This window comes from Falco rusticolus, chromosome 7, assembly GCF_015220075.1.
Source record: "Falco rusticolus isolate bFalRus1 chromosome 7, bFalRus1.pri, whole genome shotgun sequence".
NCBI classification, from domain to species: Eukaryota; Metazoa; Chordata; class Aves; order Falconiformes; family Falconidae; genus Falco; species Falco rusticolus.
Window position 1 is genome coordinate 30594403 of NC_051193.1, and position 17745 is coordinate 30612147.

The window sequence follows — 17745 nt, forward strand, 5'->3', positions numbered from 1 at the left end:
TAAAAACACCTGCAAGGAGGTCAGTATAAGCAATCCTAAAACCTTTCTCCTGGATTAAAGAACCAAAACAAGAACTGGAATATTACTAATAGCAAAATACACTAAATTATTGGCAGAGTTCAATGAATGCAGGTAGTCCACCCGAATTCAGTGCTTCAGAAGAGGCCAGGATACATGACAAGATGAAGCAAATGGAAACTCCTCTCTCTACAACAGAAAATGTTGATAGGTTGTTGTTTTTTTCTGTAATACTGATTTTTATGAGCACAAGCTTTTGTAAAAAAAAGCCATCATCGCCAAGAAACTCTTTGGCTGCATACACTAGTCAATGATACTTAGTCCCATTAGTGGGAAAACAGACATAACCGCCTGGGAGTCTCTCTTCAAGAAGAAGCTGTTGGAAGACAGGCTGAACAGAGCCTCATCTGTTACTCAAACTAGTTACAGAGATTTTGACCCACAGAGTATTCTGTTGAAAAACTACTCCACAAGGATGTTCCCATCATGTAGAGTTATATGAAAAATGTCATTGTTGTGACGAGAACGCTGGTGAAAGACCTGTAAAATCTCTGGTTTCACAGTTCTTCCCTCATAGGTTGCTCTGAAATGACCAAGTAGCCATCTTGCCCTTCAATTCACTACAGATAAAGTGATAGATACAATCGACATATTACAAAATATCTTAAATACATTGAAATTGGGCTTAACAGTAGTTTGTTAAAAATCCCCCAATGAATTGTCAAGGAAATTGGAAATGTAAATAACTTTGATTTAGGAAATAATAATAATTATTAGGCTAGATGGGTTTTGGAGTGTGACCAGTTTACTGGATCCTTAATGAAAATATGTGTTTGAGAGCTACTGGGAGCTTTCTGCATTGGTATGATGGAGGAAAACATCCTATGATATATGTGTATTATGTATTAGCTTTTCATGAATCAGAGAGGTTCTGGGTGATGAAGGTAAACAGGGATAGCTAACGTAGAGTACGTTGCACTCGGCCATTTTTGTAAATAGTATATTTGGAGGAGAAACATCAGAAACTGTCTTCATTCTTCAGAATTACTTTCTAAGCAAACGGTACGATTTGTAGAGCCTCTGAATGCATCTGATTGAAGATCATCCATGCAAAAAAGTTAGTACACAAGTTCTAGATGTCTTTCTAGAGTGGTCTTTCAAGAACTTTTTCCTTTGATACTCTATCATGCAATGGAAAGTGGGCACAAGTAGCTGAGACCAAGCCTGTTATTCAGTGGAGAAAAGTTTTAAGTAAGACAAAGCTCACTCCCAAACTGCCTTTCCCTCAGGACAAAACATCCTCAACATTGTTTTTAAGCCTCAACAGAGACTATTTCCTTGGACCTGCAGCCAAAGTAGTTCCCTTGTGGCTTCTTTGTAGGAAAAAAAAAAAATCCAGATGGGAACAGGTTCCTGCAAACACATGCTTGCACACACACAGGGTGAAGTCTCGAGGTGGCGTTGCTGCTAATTCAGCTGGGAGTTGATGCCAGTGACAGGGTTAAGCACAGACATCAGTGTACTACTGGACATACGCCTGCGGCATATGTCTCCCGACCGTTGGCTGTGGTAGAGGAGATGCACACCGCCTCCTGCAGATTCTGCCCGTGCCCTGACCAGGGACTGGTTCTGAGCATCAAGGTGAAATCCAGTCATTCTAAGAGATACCTTCTATCTCCAAAAAATACTTATTCTTGGGGAAAAAAATAAACACACAAAGGTTCTAATAAACATCAGTATTGCCCAAAGGACCTTTTAGGCTTGATGATCAAGGACCTACACATGGAAGCTGTTATCAGTCCTCCTGCAACTTTGGATGGATCAGTAATGTAAGGTATGTCCAGCTGGACATTCCAAAAAGCAAGAGGGTCTGACCTATGAAGAGTCACCAAGCAGGACTGATTTGGGCTAAACTGCGTTGTGGCTGGATCAGTGTTCCTGCAAGAAGTATACAGCGTTTGGGATTCCAGAAATAAGTCTGTTGCATGGGAAATGTGAACCATCCTATTCAGCGCAGTTTGTAAAAGTAGCAGCCATCTGTTGGGGTTTATAGCAGGCTGAGAAACACAGGATGTTTACTTTTATTCAGATGTGCAGTGGATGTGCCTTGTATGAGCAGCCTGGTTACAATGCTAATAAAACAACTGGGACATTAAGCTCAAGAGAAAAGCTTGTTTTATGTAGTAAAACTGAACTTGAGCAAGATCGTATTGGCAATGTACATGCATGCACACTTATACTAATCATTTAAGTAAAGGTCAGCAGAAAACAGGCCAGACGGAAATTTAGAACAAACACGGCACAAACTTCAAGACTAATTTGACTGTTCTCTGAGGTGCTTTATGGAAACCACTCCCAAAACAAATCATCTACAAAAGGTAAGATAAGGAAAGGTCCACTTTCAAAATAAACCTACATGGCAAAATTACAAGCTGAGGTTAATTTAGATAAACTCTCCGAAAGGGGATTTGACGTTACTGACAAGACTGAAATGTGGGTGCGTACAGTGTGAATCCAAGAGCTCTAAAGATGAGATGGAGGCATTCCCTTATCGTTGGCAGGGATCACCAAGAGCCGGTAAGATACATGAGAAGGAGCTGGGCTCAGGTGTCTTTGACTACAGGAAAATGTCACCCGCAATGTGAATAACTTCATGCTGCTGTGAATGTTAACCACCAAAAGGGAAAAATTCCCGTGAGAGTTCAGAGGATGCAAGTGGAATTCTGCAAGTGCTAAGAGAATGAATCCAAGGAGTAACCAAAGATGCAGATGGAGATGCTGGCAAACAGCATTAGCAACAGCTAAGGTTGTTTTTGCCAACAAAGGAAAAAGTTAAGTATAGTAAATCAAATAAAATTAAACATGTAGCACCAATAGATGCTCTACTTTTTCCTGCAAATGTCTTTTACCATTTTTTTTTTCTTCCAAGAGGTAATGAGTATTTTTGTAAAGCTCAGTTGAAAGCAGGCTACCTTACCTACATTTCTGTGTAATGGCTTGAATAAATGGGTAACATTTCAGATGGCAAATATTTTTGCAACTAAAATAAAGAATTCTGCATACATGGTATTCTGGTTGAAATATCCCGTAGACTATCACCAGCAGGACCAAAGCTAGATGGTAATTTTCTTGAAGAAACAATTTGAATGGGATGATAGGCAACAGCACCGTATGAAAGCTTTGGCACGCATATTTGTTATAATTCTGTCAATTTGTTAAAAGCAAAACAGTGAGTTGTAGTGGGGAACAGGAGGCAAGTTAAATTGCTTACATATATGTATCAAAACAGTTTGCTAAGTGCAATGTTACCAGGAATTATGAAAAAAATATCCAAAGCATATTCGCTGTTGTGTATTGGAATGGCAGTGTGTAACTTCCTATAACTTCCCAAAGAAAAATAGCTGCATCACACTGGGAAAAGGCCTGAGGTGGATTTCACTGGGTGTGGAATTACATTTGATGCGATCAGAATAGTCCGAATGTTGAGGAATGACATTCTGGGTCAAAAATAGTGTAGTTTGGAAGAAAGTTTGGTAACTCTGGATGTTTTCATATTTTCCAGGATGCGGCTTATGTAGTATTTGATGACCCTAAATGAAGCTGCAGTGAGTTTTCAAGAAAGAAACCTAAGAAAGATCATAATATGAATTTGACTAGGTACAAATCAGTGACAAGAAAAACCCAGACATTTAAAAATTGTACTCAAGCAGGCATTGGACGGCATTGCCCAGGAGTATTTCACACTCCACCTACTGGAGTGACAAAAATCCAAAAACTAAATTTCAAGGACTCAAGAAATTATATCAACAGCCCATCATTAAAGCCCAGTAACTGCAAGACGCTGGAATTGCTCTTGTTTGAAGGGCTCTAATTAGCTATTTGTGTACTAAAAGCTCTCAATGTCAGAATTTAATTGTCTAGTGTATTTTTGAATACAGATGTACACCTATAGAATTGCAGTTACAGATGAATCTGCTCAGAGGTAGGAGCTCACCTAGAAAGACATATATTAGAACTAAACATGACTCAGAAATGCACAATTCCGTTAAATATTTATTCAAGATGAGCGAACAGTCTATGTGATCCGATTATTTTTTATCTGTGTATGAGCTGAAATGGCTCAAGTGGGAGCCACAATTTCTTTGAATGCACTAAATATAGCTTAAGATGAATTTTCCAGAGGTGTCTGCTGGTGCTGCTTGGTGCCTTAGCAAATCATGGTTTTAGCTCCTCCTTGCATCTTCTTAAAAAGGAAAATCTAAACTATTTTTGATCTTCTCTCATTCAAGTCTTGGCTATTGATTCTTGCTATAAATTCTCCTGGGACCCATCTGACACTGGATAATGTTGAAAATTCTCTAAGTGTGGGGGCTGGACAGCATGTCAAAGATATGATACTCAATAATGATAATATGCCAAATCTTATCAAAACATATCACAGGTTTTATATTGGCTCAAATTCTACATTTACTGAATTATCTTACCCTAAATCTGGTGTGTAGGCTTCGCTATAGGACAGATCTTTGAAGTTGATAGTGGTGCATTTTTATTTGCTGGCAAATAAAATTCATTAATGTGTTGTATATGTAATGCATGTTGCAACTATGGTAGCCTGTTGAAGTACAAGGACAATTTAATCTCCTTGGTGCCCTTGGGCATCTAGTTTTTTAAAATTTTATTTTACTTGAACCTGTTCATACCTTTTGCCTCTCTAACAGGATATGAAAGCTTGTAATATTCCATCTTGCCAGATAACAGAAGAACAAATAATACAAAGCAGTTTTGAAAAATAAGTCACTTATTCACTCATCTCCATTCCATTGAAGATCATAACAGACTGCTATCAAATCCAGCATGAAATTTTTTTTCTTCTGAGCTTAAAATCCCCAGCGTATTAATCCTCTCCTTGGGCAGAAATTGTACCAAGTCATCTTACTACTTTGCTTTCTCTATATTCTCTTTTCCAAACATAGTCTATACCAAACAGTGGAATAACGATGTCTCTGTTTTATTTGCTACTCCTTTCCTAACCTTAGCATTCTCATCTCATTTTGTTATCAAGTACTGCAGAGGCTTTAGTGCCGTTCCTTCTAAGTGTTTCCTAAAAACCAGTTCTATTGATGTGCTCCTCTAAACTGAGATAGTCTCAACTCTTCCACGAAGTTTTTAAACTTCCAGCACTTGCACAGAACAACACCGTTTTTGTTCTTGTTCCAATTATCTATTTTTGTGTGGACTGCTTAGTCAGGAGGTTGTTTAGGTGGTTCTTTGCTATTTTCCATCTAAATCTAATCAATTGCTGTCTTTTTGTAGGATTCATAGCTTTTGGATTTCAACTCCAGTTCCTGTCTCATGTGAAGTCTGTCCTTACTGTAATTTATAGGGTATCCATAATTCCTGTACAGGGTCACGAAAGAATGACAAGCTTCCTTATTCGCATAATTTTCTCAGTGGGGAAATTTTCCTATTTGTTTAACCTTGACAGTGGATCTCGGAAGATTTTACAAAATGCTCTTATAACCTTTCTTTTCCTGTCATTCCTATTTTAGCAGCATTCATACAGATTCCTTCCCAGTGCTTCCCAACAGTAAAGCCTCTACCGGTGTACCTGCCAGCCAGGGGAGGGGCAGCAGGACTGACTGGCTTACGGCTAACCCTCGCCTACCACGGATGCAGGGGGGCTACTTTGTTCTGCTCAGCGTGAGGGCACACCTGCCCATGCAGCAGGCTCCCAGGAGGACTTGTGTTTAGACCTGGGACTAACACTCAGCCACTTCTTTCCAAGTAGCTTTGCTCCCGATGTCTCTCTAAGTTGTTTAAAAACTCAGTGGAAGTGCCCTTGGCACCTGTATGGCTCTTCCTCTACCCAGCTTCGTACTGCAAGCTCTGGAACCCATTAGGGCTGGTATTTTAAACTTATTTAGGTGCTGCAAGACTCCCTCTGATGTTAAGCATTCCTTACTAGGCTGAACTGAGCTACAGATAAAACACTTTCATTTGCCATAATTCGAAAACTTTGAGTATCTAATAGGTTAAAGCTGTACCATGAGTTAAAAGATGTAGCAAGCTGAAAAAAATACAACATGAATACTTGCTTGTTCTCTTTTATAAGAGAACAAGGTATCTCTCTCTCAGCCTACTCTGTCCTCAGGGTCTCTGTACTTGCGGAAAATCTCAAGTGTTTTATCAGCTGCTGCTGTAACCATGAGAGATGCACCAAGCTTGGGAGTGATCTGGTAGGTACTTCACCAGATACGGGAAGTACTATGAGCAGCAGTTCATATGCTTAAAGCACTGCTGGACACCTTAACTACACGCTGGTATTTTAGTAATTTTATTTGTTTCGGGGTGTGGTGATGCAGGAAGCTGGGCCACAGTAGAGGGTGCTCACCTGAAGAGGATGGGTTTATACGGGGAGATCATAATAGTGTATATGTTGGCTTATAAACACATTAAATGCAGAGATACCTGAAAGGAGGAGCCTCGATCACAAAGTGAAGATATGGAAGCAGACCTCATTTCACTTGGGATTCAGACAAACCCCAGAGGCACAGGGGACCACATCACGCATGGGCAGGTGCTGTTTCCAGGTGTAATTTCAGGCACCAGAAGCAGTTCCCTGTGGGGAGAGAATCGGGGGAGCACTGGAACCTTCAGAGGCAGTTGGAGAGTGACAGTTGGAGAGAACAGGTTGGCTAAGGAACATACCGCAAAGCCCGAAGAAGGCAGGGGTAAACAGGCAGAGAAGGGAAGTTAAGAAAATATTCAGAAAACTAGGCTTAAAGGAGCACCTGGGGCCTGAAGGCAAGTTAAGATGCTGGGGGAGGGAACAAAATAAGAACAAAATCGTGAACTGGGTAATAAGTGAAAGCAGTGTTGTGCTAGGAAGAGGCAGCTAGCCAGCTGCCGAGGCGAGCAAGCTCCTACTTATCTTGCCTTGTTGACTACAGAAACAGACTTCAAATGACGCAGTGTCTATAAACAGAGAGGAAGAATTAGTTCCCATTCTGGTAGTTGTGTCTATGACCCTAAAATCCTTACCCCACACATGCATCAGGAATTCAGCTCCTGAGGGCACCGACAGCGTTATTGCACAGCTGGTACAAGGAGGAGCAGTAAGCAAAAAGTAATCAGCACTTGCTTATTATAACAGAAACTCGGTACATCGATTACAAATGTTGCTCAAAAGTTGGACATACCATTCCTCCCCAAAATGTAACACATACAAATCAGAAGCCAACTGCTGGGTAAACAGACTAAATAGAATGTTTTCTTGTTACATGTGAATTCCATTCAAAAGTAAACAAAAAAATCACAGATTGTGCTGCTTCAATCAAATTGATGGAACAGGACAGTTTCTTTGATGCAGTATTCCACTGTGTTCATTTTTGTTAAAAGACGTATCAGAAAAGCCTTGTTCGCATGCTGATTTACCTCTTCAAACAGCACTACTGTTTCCTCCATAATGCTTTCTCTTTCTGGTCTTTTTCCTGCTGGTCTGAATAATTAGTTCTCTGGGGAGATCAAGTCTTTTCTTGCTTACTAGTATTGGAACAGGGAATATCTGAACTAATCCCACGGCACCCCTGATAATGCTGCCTTTGACATTCAGAAGATCCTTTATGTGACCCTTACTGTAGGCAAATACATGTCAGATGTGCTATGTGAAACATTTACAAGCTCCTGCTAGATCCATTTATGTTTATCACTCAATGGAGCAGGACTTCCACAGTGGTATCTATGTAGCAATCCTGTCTGATAAGCTGCTATGTAAAGAGCAGAATGCCAATGTGGATGCGAGCTCCGTATTCATGCCTGGGTGGCCATAACAGATGGTCTATCGTGGAACTTCAGTCACACAAAAATCTGAGTGAAGTGGCAAAAATCTGAGTCACTGGTACAAAAAATCTCTCTTATGGAGGACTCTCGACTGCTGTTCTGACTGTTTGGGTGCTAAAAAGCACAGTGCCTGTAACTGGTGATAAGCTGCCCCTGAAAATTCCTTTCTAAGCTATTTTTAAAAATGCCTTTTGTAGGACAGTAAGGCAGTATAACTTTCAAAAAGGACAGGCTTGTCTTGTGCCTTTGAGAGCAATGGTGAAACACTGATCAAAAGAACTTATTGCTTGTAGACCTTCAGGAAGGGCTGCAGGTATTGAATGCGTGCATATTTTTATATATATGCCTACACAGACTTGTATGTGAGATGTTGGTCATGTGATCTTTATCAGAAGACAGTTAATTTTTATTCTTACAAATTGATACATTTATTTATATAAACATATAAATATATACAGATACACATATATGGAAAACACCTGTAGTACTTATTTCTTCTTCATCTCTGCTTGGGATTCATGTAATCATTTTTAAAAGTAGCAATTGGTACAAAAACCAGACTAAACAGAGAACAGGAGAATGTCAAATAACAGTGCCCCTTTGAAATATTAGCAGTTTTACATTCACGTCTAATGTTGTGGTCTTAAATCTCCTCACAGATGGAGACTTTACAGACCAAAGCAGAAAAAAAAAAGCAACCTGGAAATAAAAGGGAAGGCAGTTTTGTAAACTCTGCCAACCAACTGATCAAGAAAAGGTAAGATTTCTGTTTATTCACTGATAAAGCCTGTATTTTTCTTGAATTGTTACCATAAAAACATCACCTGATATAAAACACATCATAAAAATGCTTTACACAATCAAAATGGACAAAACATACCACATGATGCATTTTTCATATACAAAATAAACTAGCTGAATGCATTATTTACCAGCTTGTTCAGCTATACTGAAGAACTAATTCTATAGCTAGGATAGTGGACTTGGACAGCAGTTTTGTTTTTTACCCCTTCTGTGGCCATTATTTTAGCAAATGACCCCATCACATGCTCCAGTTTTAGATCTTTAGTGTTTTACAAAGATGGATTTCATTTCATACTGGGAACACCAAAGTACAACCATGTAAAATGACACGCTCAACTTCACCTAAAAAGCCAGTCTAGCCGTCAGACTGTGCTAGAACTTCGCTTTCGCAGAGTATGCTATCAATAACTTTATGAGCTACTCCTTGCACTGTTCAGTCCAGACCAAAAGCAGCACACAGGACAGTGAATAAATCTGGGAATTAAAGTATGTCACTGACAAACACAACAAACAGAATAAAATACACATAACAAAGCAAAACATGTGCATCTGCAGGTTCTGCCGCTTATTGCTGGGGACAGCAGGAAGTTACGCTGCTTTTGCCAAATTTTACCTTCTATTGGTATAAAACCTCCCTGACCTACATTCTTTGTTACCAACCCTTGCTTGCATTTCAATTAGCTTAGCTGGTTTGGTTTAAGTAAAATCAAAGTTTGAAATGTTTATGAATACGAACAAATCTCTCTCCTAAATTTAGTTACACAACTATCGTGTAACTGTGGTACAGTACAATCTTAGTTAAGTTTTGGTTTTTAGATAAAATTCTTCTGACAAATGCAATCAATTTACAAAGGATGACACATTCTACAGTCTTCTGACTTAAAATCACGTGCAATTTTATTTTAAAAGATGTCTTCACTGCTTGATTGTCCACCTGTCTGGCAATAAAAATGAAAGGATAGCATTAGGGCTGTTGTAGTAAGTAATTTCTCGAATAGCATTACTGCCTACTTGAGGGCGATATAACTGGCTTGGTAGGTTGGCAGAAATGGATGCAGGGGTAAAATAGGTCAGCAAAATTGTGAATAGATCATACTGACTCAAAAGTATTTGTATTGGCATGTGTAAACAGAAATGCAGTCTCTGACAGGCACAACAGCAGATGCTGGGGTTGTTGAGGCCTTAATTGTAGTACTGCGTCCAGTCTTGGGATGCTACAGTTCAAAAAAAAGACGCACATGATTTTAAGATGACATGGGGAGAAGAAATAAGCATCTTAAGGGGTTTAATACTGTGACACTCAAGGAAAGATTGAAATAGAACTGCTTAGTCTATAGGTAAGAAAGTTTAGGGGACACATATTTCTTAAGATATGCAAGAGGCATACTGAGAGGAGAGGCAAAACTGTTCACATCAATTACAGTCACATTTCAGTAGCAGCGAGTTCCAGGTTCCTCAACGTGAACCGGACCAGGGAGCTTACCTGCCTGAAAATTAGTGATTTTGAAAGTAGTTTCACAACAGCTTAAAGCCATCTAAATTGAGTCTGCCACAGTCCTGCACCTCTTCCGTTACGCCAACATCGGTACTCACACACCTGGAGGGTAAGCCGAGTCGAGAAGTAGAGTGGGACGCAAACTAGGGACACAAACTAGGTAGCTGTTGTAGGATTAGTATGTTCAGAGGGTTCAGGCACCCAGAACCTGCACAAACAGGGGGGGTGTGACTGACCCAACAAAGCAACCAGCTCTCAAACTGCCCTTGAGCTCATCTCCTAAAAAATGACAGCACCTCAGCGAGTTTTGGTCATACCGATGCAGGAGGGCTGCTGCTCGTGAGTCAGGTTTTTTTTCTGCCAGAAACACAGGGGAAACAGTGAATGGTATTTTTAAATATCGCAGTTGTATTAATACTGTCAGTTGCATTTTGGAAAAGAAAGCCCAAACCACCAAACACCAAGCCATCAGGTAAATAAATCTAAACAAATTCGATAATATTTAACAGTACTATCTACAAGCGCTTTTTCTGTGGGCCACTCTACACATAAATACACTTAAAAAAAAAAAAAGGCGCAAAATTATTCAGACAGCAATCACAGACTGGCTAAGAAACCCAAGGGTAAGTGCTGCAGAAGCCCTGTCGCGATATGGAGGCCACTGCCTCCCGGCTCTCGTTACCGTGCAACCCAAGGCAGCGGCGGGCCCCGCCGAGCGGCTCGGGCCCCGGCACAGCCCGGCCCCGGTCCCGCGGTGGCCGCAGGGAGGCCGCTCCCGCCCGCGGCCCGCCCCGGGAAGGGGGTCCGTGCTGCCCGCTCCGCTGCGGCGGGACAAGGGCTCTACCTCAGCGTTCGCAGGGTCTGACCCCGGCATCGCCGAGATGTTTTACCTCAGCCGACGGGCCTCGCTCTAGCGGCGGCCGGCGCTCGTCCGCCTCGCCCCCGGCCCGCGGAGGGACGAGAAGGGCGATGGCGAGGGCGATGGCGGTGGCCATGACGAGCCGCTCACCGCCGCTGCGCACCGCGCCGCCCCCGCCCCGGCCGCGCTCCCCTTTCCCGGCTGTCCCGGCGGCGGCGGCGGGCGCCAATGAGGCGGCGCGGCCCGGCGGCAGGCTCCAGTGGGCGGGCGCGGGGGGCGGGCCGCGGGCCGGGGGGCGGTGGCAGCACGCTCGGTTGTGAGTGAGTGAGTGAGTGTGTGTGAGTGCCATGGCCGGAGCCCGCTGAGAGTGACAATAGGAGCGAGCCGGAGCGCGACCCCGACGCCCACCGGGATCCCCCCTCTCACCTGAGCCAGCCGCCGGCGGAAGAGGCCTTCCCTCCCCGCGCAGCACCGCCGCGCCGCCCGCCCGGCCTGCCCCCCCCGGCCGCCCGCACCGCGCCCGCCGCTCCCCCCCGGCTCGGCCCGCACTCGGCTCCCCTCGCGCCCCCCCGCCTCCTCAGGGCCCCTCCGCAGGGCTCCGCCGGGAATGTGAGTGAGGCCGCAGCCATCGCAGGCAGGGGGCCGCGCCGAGTGCATGGGACTGAGCGGAGCCCGAGCAGCCGCCCGCTCCTGAACCCGCCGCCAACGCCGCCCTGCGCTGGGGAGGCCGCCAACGCCGCCGAGGCCTACAGGCTCCTGCGCCGCCGCCGCCGCCGCCGCCGCCGCGGCAGGGACCGAGCCCGGCGCGTACCACACTCGGGCCGCCGCCGCCAGGCATCGGCCGCGCTCCGCCAAGCCCGGCTCACGCCGCCGCCGCCTCCATCCCGTCTCCGGCTTCTCTACCAGGAGGGTCAAGGTAACTCCATCCCTCCGTCCCCCCGCGCCGGCCCACGGGGGAGCGGCGAGGCGGCGGCGGCGCGGGGGGGAGGCGCGGGCGGGCCGAGGGGGAGCCGGGCGGCGGCGGGGAGGTGCGGGGGGCTGCGGGGAGGACATGTTCCAGCTGCGGTGCTCCGCGGCTCCCGTCTGGAAATGACAGCCGAGAGCAGCGGGCGGGAGGCAGCTAATGACACCTCTGCTTCCCCGGGCGCGCAGGAGCCGCGGGCTCCCTTCCCCGCTGCTCTCCGTCGGCATTTGCACGTCCACTCGCCTCGCCGTGCATTGCCCCCCCCCCCGCCTCCCCCCGGGGACCAGCCGAGCTGATGTGCGTGGCTTCCTATTGACCGAAATACTTGGGGAATAAAATGCGATCCCCTGCTGAAAGGAGCAAGAAGCAGCGGCTGGGTTTGCAGCTTTCCCACTCGCACACAATAAATAATCTCGGGCTCCCCCCCCGCCCCCCCCCCCCCTCCCAGCTGAAACTGTATTTCACTGTGGTAGTGCATTCAGGGGAGCGAGCGTGCATTTGGAGAGATGAAAAACCAGATCAGTGTTTACTGTAAGGTTGTTAGGCTGGATGTAGTCTTGTTGAATTAGAATTAGATTTTAATAATTTATAAAGCAGGTTAGGGAAACTGTTACTAAATTTACAGCAGAGAAGTGTCGGTAAAGCTTCTTGCTGACACAATGATCCTGCAGTTTAAGTGATCTACTTTAGTCCCTGTCCATTTTTTTAATTTTATTTTATTTGTAATTTAATTTTGTGAGAGCATGCAAACATTTCTGCAGAAATGGTTACACTTCAATGATGCACGTGATGGAGAGGTGAATCTTTTTGATGAGATGAAATAGGGCCAACCAGTTCAGACTTTAAGAATACATTTTTGTTGATATTTCCAGAATTTGATTTATGTAACAGGTAACTTTGTGTTTATGTGTGTTTTGGCGGACTGTTGAAATCTTAGAAGTGGGTTGCTGAAGTACAGGCCATTCTATTTCAGTTTATCTGACTTTTTTATTTATTAATCTTGGCTGGGGCCTGAATACCCTGGTAATGGTGGTATTTTTTTTTTCTCCCCAGATGATAAACAAGACCAGTTTAAGGTGCAGGTTCATGTTGCTGATAGCGTATTATATTTAGAATGCATAACTCAGTAGTGAAAGAATACCTCAGGAGAAATCAAAAAGATAGAACAAGGCTTTTCCCTTATTGTAATGCCAGCTGCACAGTTCAGCTTCTGGGTGCTGCACATGCTTCCTCGAAGAAGCTGTGGAGTTTATACTCCCATTTTTGATAGATTTAGTACACGTATGTAATTTTGCATTAAATAGTTCTTATCTTTCGGAACTTGTTTACGCTGTTGCAATAAATCGTACTTTCTAAAGCTTTTCTTAAAAAGGACAAACCCAAATAGTGTCTGCTTCAAGGGATTTAATCATTGATGAAGCATATGAGTAACCAAATATTTTAATAAAATAAGTACTCGAAAGTGTTCTCTATATTGTGGAATCAACTTCTTTTAGCATACGAGTCACTTTGGTAATTGAAGTCAACAGACATTGAGGATGAGTAATGCTTTCCAAGGACATGTTCTAAGACCCTGATCCTGCAAATGCTTATGCCGATGCTTAACTTTGCACTTGTGTGTAGCCTTAGTGAAATCAACAGAGCTGCCCTTGTTAATAATCGTGCTATTAATGCAGATAGTTCTGTTGATTTCAGTAGGAGCGCACATGCTGGTGAAGTTAACTGTACAAAGAGCTGCTGGAAATATGTAGGCCTAGATTTCTCCTGTCTCGTTTCCCTTAAGTATTACTCATGTATTTCAGCCAAGATGCGATGGGCCTTTTTAACAGACAGGACGAGACTGGTAAATACAATAGCTGGATGGATTAATTCACTGTTGAAATGTTTCCTTTTGGTATTTCTTAGTAGCATGGAATCAGCTACAGGAGTTACTAAGGCAAATTTTATAGGAAGAAGCAATGCTTATTTCTTAGACCAGCTGATAGAGTTGGGAAACAAACTTTTGCTTGTGGAAACCTTTTTTGGCTCTCTGCCTCTCCCTGCAAACCTCGTCTGGTTTATGCCCTTAGAACAGTTATGGTTACCACACTGCTATTCTTACAGAAATGCCAGGACCTGGAATAACTATGTGTGAAAAGACTCACAAGAAAATAGCTGAATGTTTCTAAAATGGAGAATAAAGAAGTAATATGTAAAATTTGTCTGTTTTAGTGAAATTGTAAAGCATAGCAGTACTTTTTGTTATGCTTTCTTAAATCTCTAGAAAATCTTGTATGTAGGTATGGCAAATAAACTGAGTTTTTCTTCTGTCCTATTTTTTTTTTTCTTTCTATGCATATTGATGACTAATGGCAAAGAACCAGTTGTACCTTTTTGCGTACCCATTCTTTAGCGTGCATGGTCCCTTGCAGAATGAGTTGAAATTACTTTGTCCCAAAGAGCATATAGTTTAAGGCTACAATCCTGTGACAAGTCCACAGTTGTATGACGTTCTATTGACGTAATTATGTCAGCGTTAGGTCTGAATTTTTCCTGTTGCAGGATTTTTGGCAAATGGCAGACACAGATAAAAAAGGGAGTGAGAAGAATTGTTACACTGTTCCATAAGTTTATTCTGTACAATTTGTACATATGTTGGTGAGTTTGCTGTCTTAATCGTATATCCGGGTGAGTTGTCAGCAGGAGAGTGGTGCAGAAAGAAGATGATGATGATTTTTTGAAAAATTAGGTTAATCTTTGCCCATTTCATCCATTTGGAATATCTTTCTGACATTTGTTTTCCTTCAGTAGGGATATGTCCTCAGCACCAACTACTCCTCCATCAGTGGATAAAGTAGACGGATTTTCTCGGAAGTCCGTCAGAAAAGCCAGACAGAAGAGGTCACAAAGCTCCTCCCAGTTTAGGTCTCAGGGCAAGCCTATCGAGTTAACTCCCCTGCCTCTGCTAAAAGGTAAGATCAGGAATGATTTTTAATTACTAAAACAGTTTTACTCTACAGCCAGCTTGTAAACTCAAAGTATTCTGTTGCCAGGAACTGCAGGGAAATTTTGCTAGCAATGAGAAATGTTTCATGCCAGAAATGCATATAGTTAAGCTCTACAAAATAGTTTATCTGTGATTTGAAGGTGTGGTAGTTGTTTGCAATGCTCTTGAAAGTTTTAAATGCTGATGTTAACCTGTACTGTGACTTGGATTTTCAAGGCACCCAGGCTGCGTGTATTTCAGTTGGTGAATCCTCAACAGTTGACATAAATAACCAGTAATTTTGGTATGGGTAAATTGACTTGTGAGCAGAGGGAGACTGGTTTTTAGTATCTTTCTTTGTCGTGTGGGTCTGCAGCCTGTGACAGTGGTGCCCAGTGCAGCTCACGGGCATGTTTTCATTGCCCTCCAGCAAGGTATTAGTGGGGAGGTGGGACCCCCTCTCCTACCATTTGTGAATGGGTAGTTCCCAGCTCCTGGCTTCTGCTGGGTTTGGAAATTGAAAGGTCCAGTGAGCTGCAGCATCTCAAGAGGGTGGATGTGCTGCCAATCAGGTCTTAGGCAAGACACTACTGTTTTGAGAACCTGAGTATCCCAGCTCGCGTTGAGTTTCTTCTGGCAGTTTTAACCTCTAATTTGGGAAAGAAAATTATGATCCAGCATACTACTCTTGAAAGGATGCCAATATCTCTGTAATATCTTGAATGCTTCCCCTAAATCCCAGTTGTCACTGAATTTCAGTACAAATACAGGGCCAAAAGCACTTCTCAGAATTATGTCTGGTGAGGAAGGGGGGGATTGCCTTTCAGAAGTGTTTCTTTTACACTGAATTATCAAATGGTTTATTTGGTTTTGTGGATTTTTTTCATTGCTATTCTTTTCTGCTATAAGTAGTGAAAACAAGTGTGGTCGTTGCTGATAATTCTGCAAAATAGCAAGATTATGTGTGTCCCATTTTTGCTTTGTGGCAAGTATATTTCCCATATTCCCTCCTCTACCTGTTTGGAAAATATGTTAATCAGATTATTGAAAAAATTAATAAATATGTATTTGAACTTTGATTTAGTTCTTAACCCCACTTCTTCATAAGAAGAGAGAAATTGGAACCCCCCCCCCCCCAACCCCCACAAAAACCCTCACCCCTTAATGTGTGTCTTTCAAATTAAAAGTAGGATTCTAGGATCAGTTCTAGTGGAGTAGTCATTAAAATATTTTGGGTTCCTTTCTGTGAGGTACTTGTAAGAATGCACAAATGGCCATACTGGATCAAAAGAAAGCTCCACCTAGCCCCACTGCATTGTGCCTGACAGTGATCAACCTAGAAGCATAGAGGAAAGTAGAAGAGTGGGAGGCCTGGAGCTGTGCTGTACCAGAATGCTCCCCACCTTCAGCATTTTTCGGTTTATGGTCTGTTGGTGCCAGCAGATTTGACTTTGTAGTCTGTAATGAGTATTATTTTACAATTTTTTTCTTGTTGTATTGCGACAGTATAATGAAGAAGCCAATGCTCCTTTAAAATAAGTTTAAAGCTCAGTGTACTTTTGCAGGTCATTTTTGATATGCAGGTTGTTTCCTTTAAAAATAGTAGTTGCTGCACTTCAGAAGGTGAATGGAGTTTATCCTTTGTCTTAAATGGCTAGATTACTGGAAAACATTGAGATTTGTATTTGTATAAATGAAGAAATTGATGTTATAATTTTTTCATTCTGTTGTGTAGTCCCATTTGGGGAATAAACTGGGTATGTGCACAAGCATAAAAACATTGTCTTTGTCTGAGGAACTGGTCTTGCAGAAACATAGGCTTGGGCAGGTGCTTTATTTGACTACTGTAGTTAGTCCTGTGGACTGAGATATAACACTATAATAAGATAAAACAAACAGATGGGGAGCAGAGAGTGTTGGTGAGACATTTATGATTAGTGTCATAATCAGTTACAGTGGTCCAGCTTCAAATGAAGAACCTGATCCTGTGAGTTAGTTTTCCCTCTTTGACAATGCGGATTCTCAGAGGCACAGGGATCTACCTGTGCAGATTTAATTTGCAGGATTTGAACCTAATAATCTACCTGAAACAGTAGTGGTATTGGTCCCTGCTGAAGGGACACTGGCAGTTAAAAATCATGTTACTGTTTGGAAATATTCTTGACCTACATTAATGTTTGTAACATTCAGGATTATTAAACCTGAAAGAAGTGAGGAAACAATTTTCTCCTGCGTTTTTCATACTTTTCGTGGCCAATTGCCTCAAAGTCCTAATTTTTTAAACTCAGGTTTACACTTCAAACAAGTGACTAGTCCTATTACCTCAGTCCAATAACCATATGATTTCCAATTTTATTCTTGTTGTTTGGGTCTTTCAAACCAAAACAGAGAAGAGGCTTCAGCAAAATAGCATTTTAAAGTCTCAGAAAAACGCAGTCAGTTTGGAGACCTACAGTTGCTAAGTTTATTTAAACTTCTTGTTTTGTGTAAATTTCAAGTTTAATTAAACCTCTTCAGGAATATTTCAGTACAGGAAATCTTTAGAGGACAGACCTCAAATTCAACCTTAGATGTTTTTCATATTCATGATTGAGGAGCTTTGCTGACAAAAACATACGTGGTATGTTCCCTTCTTCTTTTTAAAAAAAAAACCCAAATATATTGTATATTGTCATTTACAGGCTGCCTTCTCTCAAGCAGCACTTTTATGGACTTCAGTATCTTCTTTGATTGCAAGAATCATGTATGCAGAAAGCTAGATAAATGCTTAGTCCATTCTTTGCAAGTTTTTATATATGCCT

The 17745-nt window shown here is 42.6% G+C and overlaps 1 protein-coding gene and 1 long non-coding RNA gene across 4 annotated transcripts in view; one reads left to right on the forward strand and one right to left on the reverse strand.

Moving 5' to 3' along the window:
- Positions 1-9586: 9586 nt before the first annotated feature.
- Positions 9587-11186, reverse strand: LOC119150992. The gene is made up of 2 exons (XR_005105266.1): positions 10145-11186; positions 9587-9875 (listed from the first exon to the last, which is right to left on the reverse strand). It is a non-coding gene; the product is annotated as an uncharacterized LOC119150992 (long non-coding RNA).
- A 105-nt stretch (positions 11187-11291) lies between these two features.
- The window catches only part of PPP2R5E (protein phosphatase 2 regulatory subunit B'epsilon), a 77449-nt gene continuing 70995 nt past the window's right edge, over positions 11292-17745 (forward strand). Inside the window, exons 1-2 of one of the 3 annotated variants that reach the window (XM_037394246.1) lie at positions 11292-11931; positions 14767-14930. In XM_037394246.1, the coding sequence (XP_037250143.1) occupies positions 14774-14930 (157 nt within the window). In that variant the 5' untranslated portion in view covers positions 11292-11931; positions 14767-14773. The remainder of the gene's footprint in view (positions 11932-14766; positions 14931-17745) is intronic. The other 2 variants (XM_037394244.1, XM_037394245.1) reach the window with 2 other exon arrangements.